The sequence below is a fragment of the Chelonia mydas genome, chromosome 4 (genome assembly GCF_015237465.2).
Source record: "Chelonia mydas isolate rCheMyd1 chromosome 4, rCheMyd1.pri.v2, whole genome shotgun sequence".
In the NCBI taxonomy this organism is placed as follows: domain Eukaryota; kingdom Metazoa; phylum Chordata; order Testudines; family Cheloniidae; genus Chelonia; species Chelonia mydas.
This window is the reverse complement of record NC_057852.1, coordinates 56,810,915-56,837,330: the sequence shown is the minus strand read 5'-3', so window position 1 is coordinate 56,837,330 and position 26,416 is coordinate 56,810,915. Positions and strand designations below refer to the sequence as shown.

At 42.4% G+C, this 26,416-nt stretch overlaps 1 protein-coding gene across 5 annotated transcripts in view; it reads right to left on the bottom strand.

Annotated features, from left to right (window-relative positions):
* ARHGAP10 (Rho GTPase activating protein 10) overlaps nucleotides 1-26,182 on the bottom strand; it is a 247,263-nt gene extending 221,081 nt beyond the window's left edge. For 3 of the 5 annotated variants that reach the window (XR_006290642.1, XR_003563785.3, XM_043545789.1), the window contains exon 1: nucleotides 25,493-26,022. Coding sequence is in view for 3 of the 5 variants with exons in the window: in XM_043545789.1 (XP_043401724.1) it covers nucleotides 25,493-25,646 (154 nt within the window). In the remaining 2 variants the exon portion in view is untranslated. Of the gene's footprint in view, nucleotides 1-25,492 lie in introns of all 5 variants that reach the window. The other 2 variants (XM_007055702.4, XM_027818097.3) reach the window with 2 other exon arrangements.
* Between the last annotated feature and the right edge of the window lie 234 nt (nucleotides 26,183-26,416).

Genomic DNA, 26,416 nt, shown 5'->3' with positions numbered 1-26,416 from the left:
AGAACTTTATATCTGCAGTACTAACAATATAACTTGCAGCACATAAGCACAGACATAAAATAGAATTTCTAGCTTCATATGTTTAATTTGTGCTTGAAGTTCAAATAAATGAATCTGTGGAGACAATTCAGTATTTATAACTTGGTCTGACTTTTCTGATATTTTGAAAAAGACAAGCCAAGGAGATCATCTTTCCAAAAGGTCTCCTATGCATTACTGATATTTGAATTTGGCCCAATGTTTTTATCCAGTTGTCTGGAATAGATCTGAAATATTATAAATGCCTTTTTAAAACTTTCCATTAAAAATGAAATCTATATAACTCTGCATTTAATATCTATATACATTATTAACTTTCAATGAAGCATTTAGTATGTATTCCCAAACCAAAAAACGAGTATATACATATGGACCTGCATAATATAAATATCAATTAATAGAGCACAAGTATAAAAATACTTCAATTCCAGTCATATTTCCCCTTTCATGAAATACAGAAGCAAATTCTTTATTTCCGAATCAAACTACTGGATCTTTGTGGATGATCTACCGGTTGCTAGACTGTGAAAGTGCTGAAATACAGTCTAACATATTTACATATTGCACACCACCACCCTCCAAGTCATTTATTCAAAGAGCTTTTTTCCCCATCCAGGTATACAAATTTACCCAAGGTAAAATGTAGATACAGTATATCCATACTACCACAGGCTGCAACTGAAAATACATATTTGTCTGTAACAGACATTTTAAAGGTTAGAACTTGCACACTGATCCAACCTAAGAGTGCAGAAACAGAATGTAATTCAGGGTAAAGTACATTAGCATGCCTGACTGGCAAAATTCCACTACAGACCAGAATGGATGGGATCTTTATGGGAGATGGATCCCAGCTCTACCTGTGACACAATCAGTTCGCCTCCACTGGTGGAGAGAATGAATGCTACCTGACAGGCAGGTCACATGGCTAAATCAAGCCTCTGGAGGTAGACCACAGAGGGCTGTGAAGAAGCAGAGGGAAGAGGCGGCCTTGGGTCTTCTCCAGAAGGAGAAGACAGACTTCAGGAAGCCCTGGATAATAAGGGCAAGGGAGAGCCTCATAAAGAGCCCAGAAGGGGCTGACAGGAGAGACTGAGCAAAGTAGGCTGAAAAGTGTCTAGAACTTGAGAAGGCAGACCCTCAGGAAGTCTGTTGGAGACTGGGGTGACAACTGTGTGCTTACTAAGGACAGTGGTCCCGAGAAGGGATGATATTCTATCTAGAGGGAAAGCCAGGATGCCTACACAGGAGACAATACCACCTAAGCAGAGAACAAACTGGCCGAAGGAAAAGCCTCCGCCAGAAGTTTTGTTTTCCTCTTGAACTTTATATCAGTAAACAAGACCCAAGCAAGGGTGTTGCCACCGAACACCTGAAAGTCTTTGTGGGGTTACTGAGGCGGGGAAACTGAGGCAGCAAGTGTGAGCTCAGACCACAGAAAGGTGGCACAGCAACTCCAGGGCTATATGCTGTATCCTTGTACATGTAGAAGAGGGGAAAAAACACAAGCCTATAATTTAAAAGCCATTAATAGGAAGTACTGGAACAGAAGTTCTATCATCATTAATGTCCACAGGCTTCCTTTGCTTTGGCTACAATAAAGATACCTGCGCCGGGGGGGGAGGGGCGCATGGAGGAGCTTTCATAACTGAGATGTATGGAAAAGGTACATGTTTAAGACACTGGAAAATATGTATTTGAATAAATCATCCTGGTGAAGCCATTCCCCAGTAACTGAAGAAAGGACTGCTTTGGGTCGGAGCTACCTGAAGTGAAAGCCAAATCTGCACACCAGGATTTTCACAATGCTGTGGGTTTTTTGGTTGTTTCTTTTAGATTTTTCATGTAAGGTCATTTCCACACTTGTGTGATTGATGTCTTTTTGGACCAAGAAAAGAACGATTCACTTCCTTCTCTCAGATGTCAAGTACCCCTAGACAGCCAACATGCACTGACTTGGGCGCCAATCAATCTGTTCTTTTGTAGATAAAGATAACTCACTCAATCTTGTATTTATACAAGGTGCCCCATACACAAGCACCAACGTTTTGTAGCTTTCTACAATACAAATACAAAGAATTAAGAAAAAAGTAAACTTTTAAAAAGTTCCCTAACTACAGACAGACTGGGAAAACTGTTAAACATAGGGACAATTACAGACAGCTCCAGATCTCCTGTCTCACAAATAGCTGGCCTGTGCACAAGTTAAAGAACAAGTTGGAAAATATGTTGGAAGGAAGGAAAAAAGAAAAAGAAAAAAAAAGACTTATGATGGTGCAAAGCCATTCAAAAGTCTTAAACATGAAGGAGAAGTTTACAGTCAATAAGCACTTGTTGGAACATGGGCTATTACAGTCAAGTTAGGATGCAATAATCTAGGTGCAACTAAAACAAGAACATGCACACAGTACTAAAAAGCTCTTCCCCACACAGCAATGGTTTTAAAACTGGATATAAAGCAAAACTCAGAAACTTTATATAAATCTGGGACTGCATCATACCTACACTTTTAACATTAGAACAAATATTGTCATACAAATTATCCATTGCTCAATTAATGCTGCAACACCACATTTAAAAATTAATTTTTAGTTAGGTATAATTTCATAAAATTGTGAGATATTGAATATTTGTTGTACCTGGTGATTACACAGAGATTATACAAATATCTGTACAATGGAAATAATAGCTATTCTTTCTATTGACAGATTCAGGGAAGATATGTGGGCGGAACAGATATGGTCCTAAAATAAATTGCCATGGGATGTGACAATGAAAAAGTAAATAGATTCTGAGTACTGTAGCTATTACTAATCTAATGCAACAGTCAGCTAATGCTATGATAAGTAAGATTTAAGCCACACCTAACAATCCAATTTCAAATCCTGAAATACAACTCAAAGCATGACTTGAGGACCCACCCTGCAGCCCATATTCTTATGAAGTCCATAGGAATGCTCATATGAATAAATACTGCAAGATTTGGGGTGGTGGGGAAGCGGGGAGGCAGGGAAAGGAGAGAAGAAGGTAGACAGACAGACAGAGGCTGCGGAAAACAAAAACACAGACGGTCACATACACTCTGCCTTTCCCAATGGACCCCAAAGAGACCTTTCCATGGGGCCCCGACTACTTCTGCTCTCTGGTTCTGTGACATTTAAACAGGAGAAACACACAACCTGGCCCTATATTATCTTTTTGACAGAACCCCTTGCTTCCTCCCCCAGGACAGGGGAGTCTGAATGAGCAACTCTAACGGAGCCATGGTGCCAGGGGCCAGAACCCCCAGCACAGGGCTTCCACACAGATGGTTCTAGGCTCCCAAGATTCATGTAGTTTCGGGGCAGATTCTATAGCATTTTCCAGTGGGATCTCATGCAGAAGGGACAATATTGCTCCAGGTGGCAGGGAGTGAGAAATCACCACCTCCTTTCTCGGAACCATGTCAGATACAAAGAACGATGAGAAAAAGTCCAGTACTACCTGTTGTTATCCTATTGATCTACACTGTGATATGGAATAGGTTTATTTATAGGGATTTCTATGGTTCTTATCACCACTTTTAAAATCAGCCCATAACACAAATTTAAAGTCATTTAATTTGTATTGCAGATAGGCCTTTCATTCCCTTAAGTCACAGGAAGTTGTAGTAAGACTTGCACATTTTGAAGCAGTTCTACATAAAACGTGAAGGAGTTACTCCCAACCCTAAAGAGCTATTCCATGTTTAATGAATCTAGATATACCACTTCCTCGGATTTGATATGTACTTCCCCCTCTCTTCATCTGTGCCCCAATGGACAAAGGGATGACTAAATAAAGAACTCCAGACTTTTGCAACAGATCTGACAAGTCTCATTCACTTTAAAAACTGCCTTAAAATGAATCTCACAAGCAAAATCTCACATCCCAGCAAAACTGTGGCGGGCCATAAATGCTGCAAAATTTTTGTGAGGGGCTAAGGTGGGTGAAGCCATGAAAGAAAATTCTTCTCCATGCTGGCTCTCTGTAGTCATGTGGAAGAGAAGTTAAGGACAGGATAGGTTAGGAGTGGATCCACCGGCCAAATCCACTTGTGGAGCACAGATACCACAGTGGTGAGCACCACAATAACAGGACTGTCAGCCTTAGAATTTTTTGGACGGGCATACAAAACAATGTTTTGGTCATCCCACACAAGTGAAAGATTTCTGTTCACTGAGATCATACTATTACGCACAGGGTCAGCCTGGAAACTTTGGACATGGCTTAACAACAAGGCAATTCTTTGGTGTCTGACCAAATTTGAAGAGACTAAAGTGAGGGGTGGGGGAGGGAGGAGAAACAGGAAAACTACTCCTGCAGACACTCCATGTGCAAAGCCAGTTTGCTCTGGCATTGCCCAAGGGTTAAGGATTTAGGCAGAAGTGATCATCCTCCTCTTGGAAGGTGTTTGTAAGATGTTCCAGTGTAACATTGAAATTAAAACAATTATTTTGTCTCCTTCATTTAAAACTGACTGAGAGCCCTGCCTACACCAAAATGGTTTGTTGTTTGTGAGACAGCCACTCATGTGGTGTTGGTCTAACATGAAATTGTAACTTTGTCCAGAAAACCAGAGGGGAAGAGAAGGGAATCTAAAACCTAATGTTTTCAGCTCAAACGATCTCACAGGGCAGAGTATTCTAGTGCACTGAGTATGAGAAGCGTTTTCTAATTACTAACTCCAACTCTGATAGACTTGCTGGGTGATCCTAGGTAAGCTACTCACTCACCTTCTTTGAGTCTCACTTCATCCATCCATAAGATAGCTCTAATAGTTAATCTACCCCACAGGATGCTGAGAGGTTTCATCAGTATCTCTAAAATACTTTAAAGAATGGCAGGTAACAACATTGCGTTAGCATTTCTATATGCTAATCAACAAAAAAAACACAATTCTTTAAGATCCTCAGACAAAAAGAGGTGCTATAATATATTATATTTTGGATACTGTACTTGATGCATAACACGACTAGTACACATGGAACAAAGTCATTATCAGGAATTTAAAATGGGTGTGGGACCAGGAAAATCCTGACTCAAATGTTTCCATTAAAAAAAAGTTATCTCACCAATCACTTTTTGTTTTCATTTCAGGCTGGTATTACTTCCAATGGGGTTTATCTGGTGGTAACAGTAATTTCCTGGCCAGATTTACTTAAATACCAAAACACACCTCCAAGCTGTACATTACTTTATTACAGATCAAAATGGGAACAGAGAGAAACAGAAATTCCTTCTTTAGTTCACCCCATTGGTACTAAATAACAGAACATGCCAAACTGCTGACTAGTAAAACCCCTACAATACCTAGGCACAACAGGGTAAGTAAAGAATAAAATGAGTGCAGTAACTCTAAATTTCCTGGCTTCTGCCCATTAATTAACCCTTTGGATGCTGAAAACATTTGCTATGTCAGTAGCATCCAAACAGATGAAACTAGGTGACTGGGCAAAAAAATGGCAGATGAAATTCAATGTTGATAAATGCAAAGTAATGCACACTAGAAAACATAATTCCAACTATACATATAAAATGATGGGGTCTAAATTAGCTGTTACCACTCAAAAAGGATCTTGGCGTCATCATGGATAGTTCTCTGAAAACACCTGCTCTATGTTCAGCAACAAGTCAAAAAAACCTAACAGAATGTTAGGAACCATTAGGAAAGGAATAGATAATAAAGACAGCACATATCATAAATCCATGGTATGCCCACAGCTTGAATACGATAAGGAGTCCTTGTGCCACCTTAGAGACTAACAAATTTATTTGGGCATAAGCTTTCGTGGGCTAGAACCCACTTCATCAGATGCATGGAGTGGAAAATACAGGAGCAGGATGTGAGTTGCCTTACCAAGTGTGAGGTCACTTGAATACTGCATGCAATTTTGGTCACCCCATCTCAAAAAAAGATATATTAGAAATGGAAAAGGTCCAGAGAAGGACAGCAAAAATGATTAAGGGTTTTGGAACAGATTTCATGAGGAGAAATTCAAAAGACTGGGACAATTCAGCTTGGAAGAGACAACTAAGGGTACGTCTACACCACCCGCCAGATTGGCGGGTAGTGATCCATCTATCGGGGATCGATTCATCGCATCTAGTATAGACGGATAAATTGATCCCCGATCACTCTACCGTCGACTCCTCTACTCCACCGCGGCGAGAGGCAGAAGGAGAGTCGATGGGGGAGTGGCGGCAGTCGACCCCACGCCGTGAGGATGTGAGGTAAGTCGATCTAAGATACGTCAACTTCAGGTACGCTATTCTTGTAGCTGAAGTTGCATATCTTAGGTCGATCCCTCCCCACCCCCCAGTGTAGATCAGGCCTAAGAGGGTTATGATAGAGGTCTACAAAATAATGAATGGTGTGGAAAAAGTGAATAAGGAAGTGTTATTTACTCCCTCACATAACACAAGAACCGGGGGTCACCCAAATGAAATTAATAGCAGTAGGTTTAAAACAAACAAAAGGAAGTACTTCTTCATACAACGCACAGTCAACTTGTGGAACTTGTTGCCAGGGGATGTTGTGAAGGCCAAAATTATAACTGGATTCAAAAAAGAATTAGATACGTTCATGGAGAATAAGTCCATCAATGGCTATTAGCCAAGAAGGTCAGAGATGTAACCCCATGCTCTGGATGACCCGAAGCCTCTGACTATCAGATGCTGGAACTGGACAACAGGGGATGGATCACTTGATGATTACACTGTTCTGTTCATTCCCTTTAAAGCATCTGGCATTGGCCACTGCCAAAAGACAGGATACTGGGCTAGATGGACCACAGGTCTGGCCCAGAATAGCCATTCTTATGTTCCTATGTTCTTAGAACAGTAATAACACTTCATACTTCTGTGCCACAAAGGTTCTCAAAAGCACTGAACAACCTCACAACAACCCCAAGGCAAGTACCATCATCCCCATTTTAGAGTCAGGAACAAAATAAGGATAAAAAGCTGGAAACTATGCAATGCTTTCCTTGGAAGTTGCTCAATCATTTTGCATTTAATCCTTCTCAGAGCAAGTCAAAACCATACAGTATTAGAGGCTGATAACTGCAAAAATCTTGTCTAGACTACACTCTACATTGGTACTACTGGTGAAGCTGCACTGGTGTTAGTAACGGTGATTTTCCAAAGAAAAATGTAGACTCGTAGACCAGGCCACACAGGGAGAAGAATATGTTTCTGGTGAATGAGAAACAATGAGTGGAAGATGGGAGGAAGCCAAAGAGAAATAGAAAAAAATATATATATTAAAAAAAACTAAAAGAGCCAATAGATCAAAGAAGGAGGAGGAGAGCTAGAGAGAACAAGAACACAGAAGATAGCTAAATGGAGAGATGGGAGTGAATTGAAATGGGACAAGGAAGAATGACATGAGCTGGGAGCTAGCAGAGGCATTTCCAATCACCAGCCTAGCAGAAGTGAGTTCCCATGTCTCCCCCCGCAACAAAAAATAAAATAAATAAAATAGGTTGGAAGCCACGCGGTTACTATCAACTGTTTTCAAAGGAAGTTCCATAATCGCTCCACCTTAGTTCCTTATACTTATCGCTTCTGGAATTCCAACCAGTTCCGCCCATCCAGTGACACAAACTGAAATTTCAACAGCTGTTCATATCTCTCTCTCAACTACTACACTAATTATAGTTTTCAGGAAGCAACGTTCCAATGAGAGCAACACTGGATAACCTCAAGACATGTGAGGCCAACTCCTGACCATTAACAAAATGTAAATTTTCCATTAAAAAAGAAGAACCAAGACAAACGTGTCTGTGAGGCAGAATGACTTTCATACACCAAATTCTAGAACTCTCTTTAGGGCTAAAGCGTCCAATTCTTTTCAAACATGAGCCTCTAAGTGGGCAGAATATTTCTTCCAAGTGACTTCTTAGGACAGGGATGGCCAAACCATGGCTCGTGACCAGCATGTGGCCCTTTTACAGTTAAAGCGTGGCTCCCGGAGCCCCCCAAGCCCAGCCCATTCTCCACCTACCAGACTGGGGATGAAGCTCGGGGCAGCTTCTGCCCTGTGGTGGGGTGACAGGGATAGGAGCTTCTGCCAGAGACTGGCGCCTACTGTGGGGGAGCGGGGTCTGGGGCTTGCCCCGCTCTGGCCGGGCAGCTGGGTCGGGGCCACTCCAGAGTTCCAGCCAGGGCACAGGGTCGGGGGATGCACCATGTGACTCCCGGAAGCCGCAGCATGGCCCCGCTCTGGCTCCTACGTGCTCCAATGGCCCCTTCCAGCACTCCAATGGGACTTGCAGGGGCAGTGCCTGTGGATGGGGAAGCATGCAGAGCCGCCTGGCCACACCGCGGCATAGCAGCTGGAGAAGGGACATGCCACTGTTTCCGGGTCCGCTTGAGGTAAGTGCTGCTCAGAGCCTTCACCCCTGAGCCTCTCCCCATGCCCCAACCCCCTGCCCCAGCCCTGATCCCCCTCCCGCCCTCCAAACCCCTCGGTCCTAGCCCAGGGCACTCTCCTACACCCCAAACTCCTCATCCCCAGCCCCACCCCCTCCCACAACCCAACCCCAATTTTGTGAGCATTCATGGCCCTCCATACAATTTCGATTACCCGATGTGGGGATGTGGCCCTCAGGCCAAAAGGACTGCACACCCCTGTGTTAGATCCATGTAGAGAGGCAGTGCCAAACAGCTGTGAACTGCAGGGAGGGGCCGCTGCTTTAGCTCTGCAAGGAGAGACAGCAGCAAAAGCAGCATCTCTCCCTGCAGGTCGCCACTGCCTCTTCCCATGGCCACAGCTCCCAGTTTGCCCACTCCAGCATCTGCTGTGCAGGGGGGGGGCCTGGCGGCACCATGACCAAGCAGAATCAACGCACTGCCTTTGGCTTCTGCCCAAAGGGGAGAGGGGCTGGGGGGACTTAGGGAGGGCTAGATAGAGAAATTTAGAGAAATTTCTGCTTACATAGCCACATTTTCTTTAACTATTAATCAAATAATAAACAAAAGTAATCTATTCCAGTTTGCTTGTTCCACCCAAGCCAAGACTAAATCCTCTTGAAGTTATTTAGACATGTCCAGTATAAAGTAGCAGAAAAGAACTAATTCTTTAAAACAAAGAGCCATTTTCCTTGCAAATCCTCTCAATGATTGAACACATGCACATATGCACCAAAGAGGAAGAGAAAACAAGCAACACCATCTCTAATACAGAAGGTATTTTTATGTTTTCCATGAGGCTAAAGAAGTGTGGCTTTCAATAAACGTATATAGGGCTTACAATGAGAGGTTAGTATGCCCCATTTTCCTCTTGAATTACTGATGAGTATTTCCCATAAGAAAATTCCTTACACTGTCTGCAATAGGAAATAGCAAAAGCCAAACACTGCTGGCTGAAGTTTCCACTCCAAGAATCAGCATAGAGAGTGCAGTACAGCTGCTCTGTGAGCTCATAGAGCAGTTTTCTCCATGCTAGGATATCTAAAACCTCTCTGGTATGAGGATAAAGGTTGACTCCCATCAGTCTATTTTTAGCACATTTCTTTGTAAGGGGAATGTGTTCCACTTTATAACATTATGGTTTAATTCAAATGCTGAATGTAGAGGTAGTCTGAAGTAAAGAGTAACAGCGGGGTCTTGAAAAAATAAAAGGAGTACTTGTGGCACCTTAGAGACTAACAAATTTCGTGAGGTACAGCTCACTTCATCGATGCATCTGATCGAAGCAAGCTCACGAAAGCTTATGCTCAAATAAATCTGTTAGTCTCCAAGGTGCCACAAGTACTTCTTTTCTTTTTGCGGATACAGACTAACACAGCTGCTACTCTGAAACCTGTCATTACAAGAGGGGTCTTGGAGGACTATCATTGCACAAGATATTAAAAGCAGCCGATGTATGAAGGTTCCAAGTTTACATAGTAACTTGACACTGAGCACTTTTCTATGACTACATCTATACTTAGGAGATAGGAGTACGATTCCCCTTTTCGTGTACACATTCTCACACTAGCTCTCATTGAGCTAGCACAAATAGAAGCATAGCTGCGGGAGTGACAACGGAAGTATGACTGAGCAGTGCCAAGTACAAATCCACCTGAAACCTATGGGTAGGTACTCGGCACGGCTCAGCTATGCATCTGCTGCCACAACCCATGCTACCACGGCTACACTGTTATTTATACTAATGTTAGCTCAATGAGAACTAGCGCGAGTATGTGTACATGAGAAGGGGAATCACACCCCTAGCTCGTAGTGTAAACTTAGCATACAGCACTCACTTATTCAAAGTACTTAAACACTAATCCTCACAATAGCCATAAGAGAAACAGTTTCATAGAAGGGGATGGTAATGGAAGTAGGAACATGAAGGGAATTGCCCAAAACCATACAGCAAGTCATTCATAGCGTTTTGTCAAAGTTCCTTCCCCACTCTGAACTGCAGGGTACAGATGAGGGGACCGGCACGAAAAACCCCCTAAGCTTATTTTTACCAGCTTAGGTTAAAACTTCCCCAAGGTACAAACTATTTTACCTTTTACCCCTGGACTTTATTGCTGCCACCACCAAGCGTCTAACAAATATATAACAGGGAAAGAGACCGCTTGGAAACGTCTTTCCCCCCAAAATCCCCCCAAGCCCTACACCCCCTTTCCTGGGGAAGGCTTGATAAAAATCCTCACCAATTTGCATAGGTGAACACAGACCCAAATCCTTGGATCTTAAGGACAAGAAAAAAGCAATCAGGTTCTTAAAAGAAGAATTTTAATTGAAGAAAAAGTAAAAGAATCACCTCTGTAAAATCGGGAGGGTAAATACCTTACCGATTCAAAACAGAGAATCCCTCTAGGCAAAACCTTAAGTTACAAAAAGACACAAAAACAGGAATATCCATTCCATTCAGCACAACTTATTTTATCAGCCATTTAAACAAAACAGAATCTAACGCATATCTAACTAGATTGCTTATTAACCCTTTACAGGAGTTCTGACCTGCATTCCTCCTCTGAACCCGGCAAAAGCAACACATAGACAGAGAGAACCTTTTGTTCTCCCCCGCCCCAGCTTTGAAAGTATCTTGTCTCCTCACTGGTCATTTTGGTCAGGTGCCAGCAAGGTTGTCTTAGCTTCTTAACCCTTTATAGGTGAAAGGGTTTTTCGTCTGGCCAGGAGGGATTTAAAGGTGTTTACCCTTCCCTTTATATTTATAACAAGTCTAAAGCCAGAAGGGACCACTGATCATCTATTGAGTCTGAGCTCCTGAGTAACACAGGCCATAGAACTTCCCCAAATAATTCCTGTTTGAACTGGAGCATCTCTTTTAGAAAAAATATTAACAGTCAGGATTAGAACTCCAGATATCCAGTCCCAAACCTGCAGTCTCTTAGCGTAAAGTCCTGCTAAACTGGGTTCTGATGTCCTACGAAACTCCCCTTTTATTGTGAAGTATAAAGCTTAGTTCCTGACCTGCATTTGTGGGGTGGCATTTATAACACAACTATTAAAGTGAGATTATAAAACTGATTTAAAAAAAAAACAAAAAACCACTGTTCTGGCCGTGCTTATATAAGGTTGTTGAGCACCTGCTCATTTGCCAACTCTTTGGGGAGACCTTTACGAAGGAGGACCCCGCTGCAGCGATGGAAAAGGCCATCGCTTGTGTACTTCTGGAAAAACATCTTGTTTGTGACAAGGACATGAGAAGCAGCAGCAGCTAGAATAAAGTTGCCAGAATCCTGGCATGAAACATGAAGTCCCTCTCTTCTGAACACCCACAACCCCAATCCAAATGCTGTTCTTACTACCACCAGTTTTACTGGTAACTGCCAGCACTGTCCAGCCCACAAGCGAAGGACTAAGATCAGTCCACAAAAATGTGTTCTTCACATCATGCAATACTGTACTAATTCTAAACATAAGGCCAGTTAATTGTTTGACATCTAATGCTGTGGAGAGAAATTTAACAAGCATCAGAGAACCAAAAGCACAGGTTTTAAATGCAGGTTTAAATGCATTATTTTATAGTTTGAAATAGCTTTTCATTTTGGTAGCTCTTTTATCTCCATCTTGTTTTTCTGTAAACACTATAATAGACCCAGATAATGTTTTCTTTTTAAATTAACTTTTACCTGGCAGAGAAGTCACTTTACTTGAAACAGTATTTACAGCCCAAATAAGAGTTTTTCTAAAAGATATCACTAAAATCATGTACGTGAGCAAATTAGAGACTTTCCTCACAGTTGTAGTAGTCTCAACTTTTACTTTACAAAATAAAATAAAGAAGAGAATGTTTTGTAAGGAAATGAACAGATAAGGGAGAAAAGAGATGGGGGGGGGGGAGTAACATATGTCCTCTAATCCATACCTGAAATACAATAACCAAATCTCTTTAGATGGAAGCTCAATGTATGAAAAAAAATGGTACGTTTCCCACTTCATCGCAGGCATTTTTTCTCAATACTGTGTTACATTAAAACTACATTAGAAACATTTTTTCTAATATGGAAATATTAACGTGCTTTAGGGCTGTCCAGAGTGTACAATAGCAATAAAAAGTAAAGGATACAAGAGGGAATGTATGAAGATGACTTCAATTACTGGCACAAACTGGTGATTATGAAGAGATGTTGTGTGGAGTGGAGCCCATAATTTTAACAATGTACTGGATTTAGTAGTTTCTGTGATTGATTGATATATATATATAATCAATCTCTTGTTTTCCTATGGGAATCTAGAGGTATTCAGTGAAGCAATTTTACACATTGCTATTAGAAATAATGAATGTATTTTGGTACATAATGCTATCCAAGTAGGTAGTTCTATTTCTTGGTGGCATGAATGTTGAGTCGACTATAAAACAGGAATTAGCAGCTATTCAGACTGTCTGAGGTACAATAGGAATTTTAAATAATTTTAAAGTTGTTTTAAGTACAGGGAGTTGATTTTAGGGGAAAGATTTGATGGGACAGTGGGAGTGGAATGGAAGCACGAGAAAAGAACTAAGATATCATCATCTACCTCATATCCTTCTTATCAGTGTATCTCAAAGTGCTTCCAAATTTTTAATGTATTTATCCTTACAACACCTTTAAGAGGCAGGGAAGTACAGTACTATTTGTCCCTATTTTACAGATGAAGAACTGAGGCACAAAGAGCCTAAGTGATTTGCCCAGGGCTGCATAGGATGTTAATTGTACTATAATACTACTGAACAGCAGGAAAGTTTGGAAGTGGAGCAATTATTCTGGAAGAAGAGTCTCCACATGGGGGAGTTGTACTAGCATAGCTATAGTGAAATAATCATTCCATTATAACTATACCTGTCAATTTCTGCAGTAAACAAGCACAGAAAGCTTACAAATTCACTTTTTAAAATAAAAAGCACAAAAAATCAAATTGTATTGTTTTATTTTGAAATTACACCAAATACATCTTTAAAGACAAACATGCTTTGAAACTACAAAATGTTCACTTTGCATTTTATGTGGATTAATCAATTGCTAACTCAGCCACCTGACAGTTACGGAACAGTGGCCCCACCTCTACAAACTAGGGCTTGAAAAGTTTATCTGTTCCATTGTTACATTGCAGCATGTTCCTTCAATTATTTACAAGTTAATCTTTTTTTAAAATTAGGCTTTTCCTAACAATTCACTGTTTCATTGTAATCTTGGCTGCAAGGGCTCAGCACATCAACTTAAAAGGCTTTTTGTAGTGCTCAAATATCTTTAATGCTACTGGAAGAGTACAACTAGTGTGCAGCTTGCATGATTGAAAATTCAAAACTACAGAATGGAACCAAAAGAAAAATAAGGCTATTTCTTGTGGGTCTCTGCTTCGGAGAGGATGCACTTGAACTCAAGTCACTCACATTTTCAGGTTCAAAGAAATAGCTTTATCTTTTTGTAGGGCTGCAGTAAGAAAAGTTCAATAGGAAGTTTAGCTTCTTCACCATGCATTTCAATTCCTTACTTATAAGCAGCGTGTGGCATGTGTGATGCTCTGTACCATGGGGAAACAACCAGCACCCCCATGTTCATCCTTGTAACATGATTGTGTGGTATCCAATGCAAAGTTTGTCATGTCGGGTGTCTTCAGAAGGCTAATGGTACACCGACCATTGTTGTTATGGTGATGTTATAGTAACTGTTGTTGCAATAATGTTATAGTAATGTTATAGGTTATAATTTCATGTATATAGTTATGAGGCTGAAAATGTATCCTCATGATTTAAAATAAGCCCAGGCAAAAACTCTCCCAAGAGCAGAGAGGCAGTTCACACCTCACCAGGGCATGTATGGGACAAACCCAGTCCAGCCTCACAGGAACAAAGGACGCTGGCCTTGGCAGCAACAAAAGGATCTGTTGGACTCTCCAGTGAGTCACCCCACCCCCCTTCCTTTGGTCAGTTTGGGACTGCGATGAGGTAATGCTCACCTGACTCTGAAGGGGACGGGGGGAGGAGGGTAGCCAAGAGGGAAGAAAGAACATGATAAAAGGGAGAAACATTTACCATGCTCTTCCTCTCTCTTCCACCTACATCTACAGACACCACACCAAGCGACTGACGCGCTGATCAAAGGGGAGAGGCTGGCTGAAGAGCAACCAGCCAGCCTGTGGTGAGAAGCATCTAAGTTTGTAAGGGCATCGAAAGTGTTAAGGTCACCTTAGAATGCATCTTGCTTTTATTTCATTTGACCAAATATGACTTATTATGCTTTGACTTATAATCACTTAAAAATCGATCTTTATAGTTAATAAATCTGTTTGTTTATTCTACCTGAAGCAGTGTGTTTGGTTTGAAGTGTGCCAGACGCTCCCCTTGGGATAACGAGCCTGGTACATATCAATTTCTTTGTTAAACTGACGAACTTATATAAGCTTGCGGCATCCAGCGGGCATAACTGGACATTGCAAGACGGAGGTTCCTAGGGTTGTGTCTGGGACCAGAAATATTGGCTACTGTGATTTGGTTGCACAATCCAAGGAGCGGCTTACATGCCAGAGGCTGTGCGTGAACAGCTCAAGAGTGGGGGTTCTCACAGCAGTGCAGGGTAAGGCTGGCTCCCAGGGTCAAGGATTGGAGTCACCTAGCAGATCACTGGTCCAGATAACACCATAGGGGAATGTCACAGCATGCAATTAAAAAAAAAAAAAATACAGGGAACAAACTGGTTTTTAAAATTAGAGAATACTTGCTACCAGCATGCTGTCTCCTGGCATACTTTTATTCAGGACATCATTCCAATTTCTGCTACAAAAAATCCTATTACTTCTGATAAACTCGTTGCTGAGGTAGGAGAGCCCTATTCAGACATTTATGCTTTGCAAGATACCCAGTTTACCTTGCTTGTTTAAACTGGGATAATCCTCCATGATGGACAATACCAATAATCCAATCAAACTTTCAGCATATACAGAAGGTGTAGAATTAGAGTCCAGTTACAACTTTTTGTTTTTAAATCCAGGACTTGGGCGTGCCAAGGAAAACAAATCAAACCTAACAGGAAAATAAAAACGTGAACCTTCTAATGAGCCTCTCATCTCCATCTGAGCTAATCTTCCCAGGAAGACAGACAGAATCCCAGGTTGAAGACCAGCTTTAGGCGGGTGCACTTAGTTAAGGGTGTGAGATGGAAATATTCAGAAAATGTTTTATTTTAAGTCCCTTATGCCCCCACCCGCCTTTTGCAGGTAGCTTTTCCTGCTACTTCTCTCCCACAAGGGAGTAACTCACCATAAACAACTGGCAAGAACTCCCCAATTCAACATAAAGCCATTGCAGGCATATAGCTCAAGGTTAGAACAACAGGGGAAAATATTCCATCTTGGGACAAGGAAATATAGAAAGGAAAGCAAAAAGTTAACTGACTAGCTGGAATAAGACAAGAGCCATTCTCACAAAAACATAATGATAGCATGACCCCATCTGCACAAGTAGGCATGGAAAGAGAACTCACACCCATCCAACTCATAGTTTGCTTTTCAGAAACGCTAAATCACACATTTTTCTGAAGCAAGAACTTGTAGTAAGCACATGCCTTATCTCAGCTCTCCCTTAAAGGACTTCAGCTCTACTTCCTCTTTCCAATTCCAATGCAGCATGGGGACTGCAACACGTTCCTGAATGTGCATTCTTACACTCACTGGACAGTTCTACTTCCAATCAGAGTTGAAGCGACTAGGCCACCCCCTCAAAATGTTCCAAATACCTGAAAAATACTATAGTAAAAGCTCTGTTATCAGACACATTGGGGAAATGGGGGGGGATGCTGGTTAATCGAATATTCTGAATTATACTTTACCAATGGAATACCAATTTTCAAAGAATCAGAATACAATAAAATGAATAAAGTATAAAATAGTACACCGGTACTCACCAATCCAGTAGTAGTACTGCACTACAGTGTAGTTGGTTTCTTGAAGCACTTAGGTGTATACAAGTAAAGTTTTCTCTTATGAGGTTCTCTTATGACACTACATATAACTATGGGCAGTGCAGGGTGTACACCCAGATCACTAAAAATACACTTCACACTAAAACTATATGGAACATAATTTAATCTCTCTTTGATGATTCGGAAGACACTTCAGGATCTTGCAGTGCCTCAGGGCCATCATCAACAACATCAATCATCATTGTAGATGTATAAAGTGCAGGAGATTGGGCTGAATCTGTAAGGACCCTATGACACTCTGGAAGCTGCTTTTCTGAATAAATCCCTGATATCAGCTTGCTTACTTGTCTTCTGCCTCTTTTGCATAAAAGTAGAGTGCAGAACATGCAATTGCATTACGTGCTGGGCAATATACTTGTCCTGGTTATTAGATTGAAGATTTCTATTGGGAGATCAGAAATACCAGTTAATTGAGCTTTCTGGTTAATTGAGTGTCAGATAACAGAGCTTTTACTGTAGTATACATTCATTGTGGTTTTTTTTACCACTACTAGTCTATTGTCATAAAACTCTCTCTGAATCTTATTTAGAAATTCAGAGAAGTCACGTAAGAGGAAGACTCTAGCACCACACTCCCAAGATAAAACCAAAAGAAAATCCCCAATATAACAACTGCCAGTCATACAAACTACTCTATAAAGCTATGAACTACCTTCCAAGAGCATTAAGCTTGGTAATATTCATTTAAATTATGTTGCATCTTCACTTCATATTTTTGGAACATTTTATATGTTGATTAATTTAAAAAGTTAACATTTCACACCAAGCACAGAAGACCAAACATAGGCCCAAAGTATGTAATGTTAATGTACATTACCGTTTCAAATGCCTTGTTTTTCTTTTATTTCTTTTAGGAAAACAAGAAAATGAGCAGAAATAATTTTAATTCTATATTTTCCACCAATAAGTAGCACCAGAAACAAAGGGACTTGTTTGTTTTTTAAATAAAATTCAACAGAATTTCCTAACAAATTCACAGAATAGGCTTTGTAGTTGCTCTCTGCAAACACTTACACCACCCTCTCAACAACAACAACAAAAAAGTTTGCAGCCAAGGATTAAGAGGGGAAATTACAAGTGCTGGCTCAAATCCTGCAAACACTAACACACATGCTTAACAGAAAATTCCTACTGAGTTCAATGACACTAATAATGTATGGGGAATTAAGAATGGGCTTGTTTCTAGGACCCAAAGAGGTGGAAACTGGAATGCCTAGGGGCATGGGAGGAGGATACAGAGCTCCAGGTTCTAGGTCACCAGTGACCATACATGTTACCACAGGTAGCTTGTGAGAAGAAAGTTGGTATTCTTATTCTAATTATTAGTACACATCACAAAAACCACCACCAGACCACTGCTGACAGTCTCAAGAAGAAAGGCCAAGGACAAAATAAGCAAAGACGTAACTATTCTACCTTTCCCTCAGGAGAAGGCAGAAGCACACTGGCAAGGAAGCTGCACTATTCTTGCCTGTGCTGTATGTTTCAGGTGAATTCTAGGATGTCAAGTTCTGGGCCATCAGTCTGACAAATTACACCAGCACTAAATTCACTGGGCCTGATTCATGTGTACCCATTCATGTCTGTGCAAAGGGGATATAAAACACTACCAAATCACAATGCCACGAAGTATTTTATTATTTTTAGTACCATAGTGCCTCAGAGCACCATGGAACCCCATTGTTCAAACACAGAACAACAAGACAGTCTCTGCCCTAAACAGCTTAGAATTTATTGCTTTAGCCCCACTTTGCATTGGTATGACTACACAAGGTACAAGGCAGTGAAGAACAGTTGCCCAGAATGAATAGATTAAAACCCCAGAGGACTCATTCTAAACCAGCCCAGGGGCAATGGTCAGTCACTCAAAAGAGACTCGGCGTTTCTGGACTTCCACACCCTCGAGTGATCTGGTTCAGGAACTAAAATATAAGTATATGGCACCTTTGTACAGGTATGACTGTGTCCAAACTAGGGCTTTTCCAGAGTAGTTATGGTGGCAAAAAGTCACCCCTCTAACCAACAGACACACCAGTACCACTTCTAAGTGTAAACCGGGGTGGCCAACCTGTGGCTCCGGAGCCACATAAGGCTCTTCAGAAGTTAAAATGCAACTCCTTGTATAAGCACCGACTCGGGGCTGGAGCTACAGGCGCCAACTTTCCAATGTGCTGGGGGGTGCTCACTGCCCAACCCCTGGGTCTGCCACAGGCCCTGCCCCCACTCCACCCCTTCCTGCCCCACCCCCCCGAACCTGCTATGCCTTTGTTCCTCCCCCACACCCTCAGAGCCTCTTGCACTCCATGAAACAGCTGATCGGAAAGTGAGGGGAGGGAGGAGGAGGTGCTGATCGGTGGGTGGGAGGCACTGGGAGCGGAGGGTGGGGAAGGTGATGGGGGGCTGCCAACGTATTATTGTGGCTCTTTGGCAATGTACATTGGTAAATTCTGGCTCCTTCTCAGGCTCAGGTTGGCCACCCCGGTGTAGACCATCCCCAGATGAAGCACACTCTCTATTTTTTCTCACTTTCTAAAACCAGTAAAGTCTCTACGGTGTGTTATATGCCCATTTGAGCAACAACTGTCATGCAAAAGTAGGAAGTCAGCATCTTTTAATTTTGGAAGGTGGAATGTTCCTGCCTGAGGCTCAGCAGCAATTCTCTCATTTGACCCTCAATTTAGTTTCAAACCAGGGATTCAAACTACAGTCTCCACAACAAATCCAGCCTATTTTGCAGCTTCTATGATAGACTCAAGTTCTGCAGAACATAAGCTTTCATTTATTAAAAAAAAAAAAAAAAGACTCTGAATGAAGCCTACCAAATGTGATCTACCCAACGGCTCTGAAAAGTGTGAACTACACCACTCATTTCAATTGACTCTGAAGCCTAATGATGACATTAACAACCAGCATCTCAAATATTGCAGGTAAAAATTCTGAATTGCAAGTAAGAATTGGTCTACTGCATGCACAAAATGATCAAAAGACAGAATTAGCTATGGTCCTAGAAATGTCCTACGTCATTCCCCACACCACCACCACCACTTGATCCCAAATGCAATAACAACTTCATAAGACAGCTGAGCTACTAGTTAAAGACTATTGCTCCATGATAGGAAATGAAGTGAGATTGTGAGGGACCTAATGCGGGTTGCCCCAATTGAAGACAAGTTGAGGGAGGCTAGGCAACAGTCCTTAGTATGGACATGTCCAATAGAGACCTGAGAGTTATACTGGTAGGATAGACAGGTTTCAGAGTAGCAGCCGTGTTAGTCTGTATTCGCAAAAAGAAAAGAAGTACTAGTGGCACCTTAGAGACTAACCAATTTATTTGAGCATAAGCTTTCGTGAGCTACAGCTCACTTCATCGGATGCATTCAGTGGAAAAAAACTGATAGGATAGAAATTATCATGTACAGGGAGAAGCCAAAGACTTTGTACATGGACTGGATATCAGCGGACCTTAGAGAGACCAATTTGCATGACAGCCAGGCATAAAATCATTAGTTTTGGAAAAAGGCTATAAAAGTTGCCAACCCCAAATACAGAAGTGACAAGAAAGAAGACAACAATGATGACTAAAGACAATATGCTATCCTTGATCTTCAGGCAAACCTCTCCTTGACATTAGTGAAAGATGTGCAGAGGAGAGAAGGTAGGCTATGGCACTAATTTTGTAATCCCAGTTCAGACCACATTTAAAAATTATAATTTGGTCCTCCCCACAGAATTAGTTTGACATTTCTATTATAGAGCAATACCATTCCATTTACATAAAGATGAATGCCTTCTTTTGGGTGGGGCTGAATGGAAAGACTCTCAGACCACTTTCTTATACAATAGCAACTTTTTCCATTAGCAGGGAAGTCATGCTATTAGTATGTTAATTACAAGGAGCACTAAGAAGTATGGCTGCTACAGGCTAAAAAGAAGCAGAGGACTGTGCTCTCCGTGTAAACCTTTCTTAAAAGAAAGTCAGATCAGATATGGCCCAAAATTACAAAATTTAAGATCAACAGAAATGTTTCCACTATATTTTTAAATTCCATTATTTTATTTTTTTTTAAAAGTAAACATTCTCTGGCAGCGTTTCCAACAAACACTATAGCACTGTGCTAGGCCATGGGGATGCAAGTACAAAGTGAACTAGTTATTTTCCATTTTGCAACCTTAGAAAAATTCATAAGGTAAACAAATACCATAATCATCCTACTGAAGAGCAAGAGAGATATTTAGAAATCTATCAGTTTAAATAATCTACAATATTACTTGTAACAAAGAACAGGTTTTCCTTTTTTTTTTTTTTTTTTTTTTTTTTTTAAATAAAAGCAAACCTGCTGAGAACCAATATCAGATGCTTTCTTTGAAACATTTACTGAGCAATCATTTAAACTACAGAAATTACATACTTTTCAGATTGAATGCTTTCTCCATTTCCTTACGTATTTTACAAATTAATTCCATCATAACTATTTAAACTGGCCACAATTCCAGAGCCTTTGAGGGCTAGTACCCGTTACACAATGCTACTAGCCCAAGCCACTGAGACACAAGTTTAGCTGACACTCACATTGAAAGCTTAAAAAACTGGTGTTGATCAAGAGTCACATGACTTTGTTCCTCAAATGTTAATCTGAATGCCTGTTATGTTGGGGCTATGTAGGTTATAATCACGTAGAGTGTTTAACAGCTTTAAACAAACTTTTCAAATGCACATTTTATCTCAAATTAAGGATTCATTTATTTACTGAGTGCATTTTCATTCAGTATCTCTCAAAACCCCAGTGGCTACCTCTATTCAGAAACGATCCTGTCAAAAAACAAACTTTACATCCTAAATGGTTGGAGTTTCTTGAGAAATAATTGATATTTCTATTGTAAATGTGTGTACTGTTTCATACATTTAATAGCAACCCCCCAAGAAAGTCAACTTAAATATGGAAAAAGGGAAGTGTAATGAAAACAGGTCAGTGAATAGCTAAAACCACTGTTTGTTTATTCTTTCTTTCTTTCTTTCCAGTCTTTGGTTTCAAGAAATGACACCTTGATGATGCAAAGTTTTAGACAGGAAACACAAGAGAACTTCAAGTCAGAACTGGTTACCTTTCAGATTCATGAAAGAATTAGAACTTGGAGTTTAAAGCAACACGAAGTTTGGCTTATGTTGAAAACTAGAAACTTCAGTTAAGGCTGCAGCAGAGATGGTTTATTTATTGGTAATGTACTTGTGTACCAAAGACAGGTTTCAGAGTAACAGCCGTGTTAGTTTGTATTCGCAAAATGCATCCGATGAAGTGAGCTGTAGCTCATGAAAGCTTATGCTCAAATAAATTGGTTAGTCTCTAAGGTGCCACAAGTACTCCTTTTCTTTTTGTGTACCAATAACATTAATTCTGCAACTTTTACTTATAAACAAGTTTGAACTGGGGAGAAAACACTGCCTAGTATAACTGAAAAGGAAGGGAGAATAAAGAAGATAAGAGGGGGACCACAACAATACTACTGCCTTGATCCTGAAAGGCAGTGACAACTCCTACTGTCATCAAGAGGAGTGGCATATGCTTACTACCTCTCAGGATGTGGCCCAATGCAAATGTCATAGTCATTTACAGTGCTCGCAGTTAAACAGGAAGTGGGACTTATTCAATTAAATGGATTTCCCTCACATTCAGCAGAAGATGGAGAGGAGCATCATGAAGTTTTTGTCAGCTGTTGCTCGTTTTTTTCGTTTCTTTTTTTAAAAAAATAAAATAAAGGAAAGTTCTGTATTTATCATAAATGATGAGGGTACAGATATGATGCTGCAGGTGATGGCATGAGAAAAATGATCTTGAATAACCCAATTTACAGAATAACATTTAATATACCTTAAGTTGTATTTACCATTAAACAATTTCCCATTCAAAAACAAAATCCAAATAGTTGAGTACTTCAATCTAAAAAAAATCCTGATATTAATGATTTTAATTTATTCTTCTTAAGCTGAAAATCAACTACTACCCAATACTAAGTGTCAGCCTTCAGGAAATGCCTATGGCATAGTCTTTTGCCTCCAGTATTTATGGGTGACAAAAGCTGAAACAGCTCTCATAGGGGCAAAAATCCACAATTGGCAAAGTCACAATGCAACTAATTTTCTTGACTAGATATATAAAATCAATGGCACCCACCACCCCCTTCTATACAATATCTCTACTCAGAAGAGTTAATAGGATGAAACGTCAATTAATACAGTAGGCACAATTTGCGCTGCAAAAGTATTTACCCAGTAAAACTAAGGCTATTAAAGTAACACTGTGGTTATCATCAAGATAACACATTCATTCAAGAGATAAGGTGAGCAATATCCTCAATTCTGTTGGTTCAATAAAAGATATTACCTCACTTACCTTTCTCTCTAATATCCTGGGACCAGCACAGCTACAACTACACTGCATACTTTCATTCAAAGCATTGTCAGTACCTTTCGCACGCCTTAAAAGTTATATAACTTTTTTATATGAAGTTTCATGTGGGTAGACTAAGACCAGAAATGGAAGTTTTGGAAAAGATTCAGACAATTCCATCTAGCTGTTTGAGGTATCCACGCAAAGGGGGAAAAGAATGATTTTTCACAAGTTTAGGAACACAGAAATATTTTTACTTCACACTTCAGTTTTAAAGAATTTTGGATTTCAAATCTATATGATTTGGACATGCATGCAGTCTCCAAAGAACATATCTTATCAAATGCAGAAAATGTGTTGCCCAACAAATAAAGATGTGTTATAAACAAGGGAAAAGGGCATAATGCATGCTCTGCCCTTTACCCATTTAAGTAAACACGAAGCAGAGATATACATGTTCTGCCCTGCTTCTACATGGGTAGAATGAGATATCTGAAAAATCTTCAACCACAGAAGCCTCCCCAGCTGCAGCCACTTATTCTGTCCCATGAATAATCTGATGAATTCCTTCCAATTTACAGCTGCTGGGCCCTGCTGTCTGCATTTTCAAATTTTACATGCTCTCAAGGGAGCAGTATAGTTCAGGGCAGTGGTTTTTAAACTTTTTTTCTGGAGACCCAGTTGAAGAAAACTGTTGATGCCCACGACCCAACAGAGCTGGGGATGAGGGGTTTGGGGTGTGGGAGGAGCTCAGGGCTGGGGCAGAGGGTTGGGGGTGAGGGCTGCAGGGTAAGGCTGAGAATGAGGGGCTCAGGGCTGGGGCAAGGGTGCAGGAGGGAGTGAGGGCTCTGGGATGGGGCCGGGGAAGAGGGGTTTGGGGTGCAGGACAGGGCTCTGGGTGGGGGGCCTCAGGGCTGGGGTGTGGGAGGGGGTCAGGGCTCTGGGTGTAGACTCTGGGGTGGGGCCGGGATGAGGGGTTTGAGGTGGAGCAAAGGGCTCCAGGTTTGGGTGGGGGGGTTAGAGCTGGGGATTGGGGCGGGGGTTAGGGCAGCTCCCGGTTGGCAGCACAGAGGGGGTGCTAAAGCAGGCTTCCTGCCTGTCCTGGCACTGCAAACCATGCTGTGCCCCGGAAGCAGCCAGCAGCAGGTCCAGCTCCTAGGCAGAGGTACACAAGCAGCTCTCACCCACAGGCATTACCCCTCCCCCAGCTCCCATTGGCTGGTTCCTGGCCAATGGGAGTGCAGAGCCGGTGCTCAGGGCGGGGGCAGCACGCAGATTCCTGTGGTCTTCCTGCCTAGGAGCCAGACCTGCCACACCAGCGTGGTGAGCAGCACCGCCGATGGGATTTTTAAACAGCCCCTTCGGTGCGACCCAGTACTGGGTCACGACCTGCAGTTTGAAAACCACTGGTTTAGGGAACATAGTGCCAGCATATGTGAAAATCAAAGTGAAATAAATACATTTGATTGTTTAAATCATCATTGGTTTCAAATAAGCATTTATAAACTACACTAGCCTGTTTGAACTTAAAATTTAAGAAGTTATGTGAATGCAACACTACAGACAAGAATGTAAATATGTAGTCATGCCACTCAGTGGTATGGTACCCCCCACACCATGATGTAGCCATCTTTGTGCATTTAAAACCCCAACCATGATGTTTCATTAACTTGATTTAGACAAAAAGAAAAGGAGTACTTGTGGCACCTTAGAGACTAACAAATTTATTTGAGCATAAGCTTTTGTGAGATACAGCTCACTTCATCGGATGCATTCAGTGGAATTTAGAGAGTTACTATGACCACACACCCTATCGTCCTTTCAGGATGGAAAATACACAAGCAAATGCAGTGTGTGGCACAAAGTCAGTGTCATGGTACTGTGGACATACAGTATCCAAAGCATGCTGTGGGCTTTAAAGACATAGAATAAGGAAGGCCTGCGCCAGGAAATCACAGAGATGTAACTGAGGTTGCAAAAAGTTCTGTTAAAAGGGAGTTGCTGTCAGTAGCAGGCCTGTTATCACTTTCCCACGATGACAAGGGCAGAAAGACAGCGGTTTCCTCGCGCTGGAATAAGATGGTTCTAACTAGAGCGAAAGGTGATGAGGGAAATGAACTAAATTAAACTCAGAGCAAAACCTTTCCTCACACGAAGCGTAAAAAAATTAAAAACTGCATGAGGCGGCAGGCTCCCCTCTCCCCCAGCTGAACGCAACTTGGCACCTCTTGCAAATACCACACTCTCTCTCTCTCCGCGCGCCTCAGCCGGCAGGAAACCCTGGCTTTCTGCAAGGCACACCGCCATCTGCCCTCCCAGCTCAGGCAAGCCACTTTGCAGCAGCAGCTGCTAGCGGCACAGGAGAGCAGCAGCTCGCACCCAGGATGACAGCGGGGCAACCCAAAGCCTGCAGGGCAGGAAACCTCCCTGGTCTGAGCAAGGAGGCTCTCAGCAAACCTCTCCTTGATGCAGCGCCGATTACTGCCCCACATACAGGGACACGCCCCTGCAAAGCACCGCATCGGTCTTATTATTGCAACAAAAAGGGGCTACGTGGCCACACTGCACACACTGCCCCCCGGCCAGCACCTCCTCGCCCCCCTCTCCCTTCCCACTCACTTTTGGTTGCAGCGATGAGGTTCTTTCCATCCTTAAGCAGATCCTTGATAAACTTGTTGGTTTTCTCCAGTTCGGCCTCATGGGCTCTGATCCTCTCCCTGAACCAGGGGCTATCCAGGTAGCAATCGCTGAACTCCAAGGGCTGCAGCCCCATGGCTGCTGCAGCTGCACCAGGGCTCAGCTCCTTGCAAATCCCTCTTCACCAGGCAGCAGTAGCAGCCTCAAGAGCCGACACTAGGGCGCAGGGCCCGCGGTGCCTCCCAGCTGCACAGCGATTCCCCCAGGTGACCAGGCAGCTGGCACTTTCAAACCATGGCATGGGGGGTGGGAGGGCGGTCCCCGAGGCCAGCCGCACCCCGGGCCTGCGGGCTCTTGAAACAAAGGGCGAGGAGGGAGCAGAGCAGAGCAGTAGCAGCTACTCCGAGAGCTTCAGCAGCGCCCGCGGAAGCCTCCCGCCCTGAGAGCAGCTGGGACGACTGAGGAGACGCCGCTGCCCAGCTCCCGGCAGCCTCCACCACAGGCAGCCTCGGCATCCCAGCCCCGCCCCGCCCCGCTCCCGGCTCCACCCTGCCAAGTTCCAACCCCCCGCCCCGGCTCAGCCTGAGCTGCCCCGGTCTCTAGCCGCTGGCGCTGGGCGCCCTCCCCGCGCGGAGCTGACCTCGGTGCGCTCCCAAATTCCAGGGACCTTGGTACGTGATTAGCAACTTGTGACGAGGCGAGAGACGTGCCAGGAAGGGGGGTTGCAGCACGCCTGCCCGGGGTGCGGCTCTCCAGCGTGCTGGGGTTGTGTGGCTCCCGGGAGGGCATGAATTACCCTACCTCCCCCAGCGCTGAGCCTGTAGCCCCGCTGTCCCCTTGCCACTATTGCCCGTTGCAGAATCAGCGGCAAGTTGCCGCGCGGCCTGTTATTTGTCCCCTGCATGC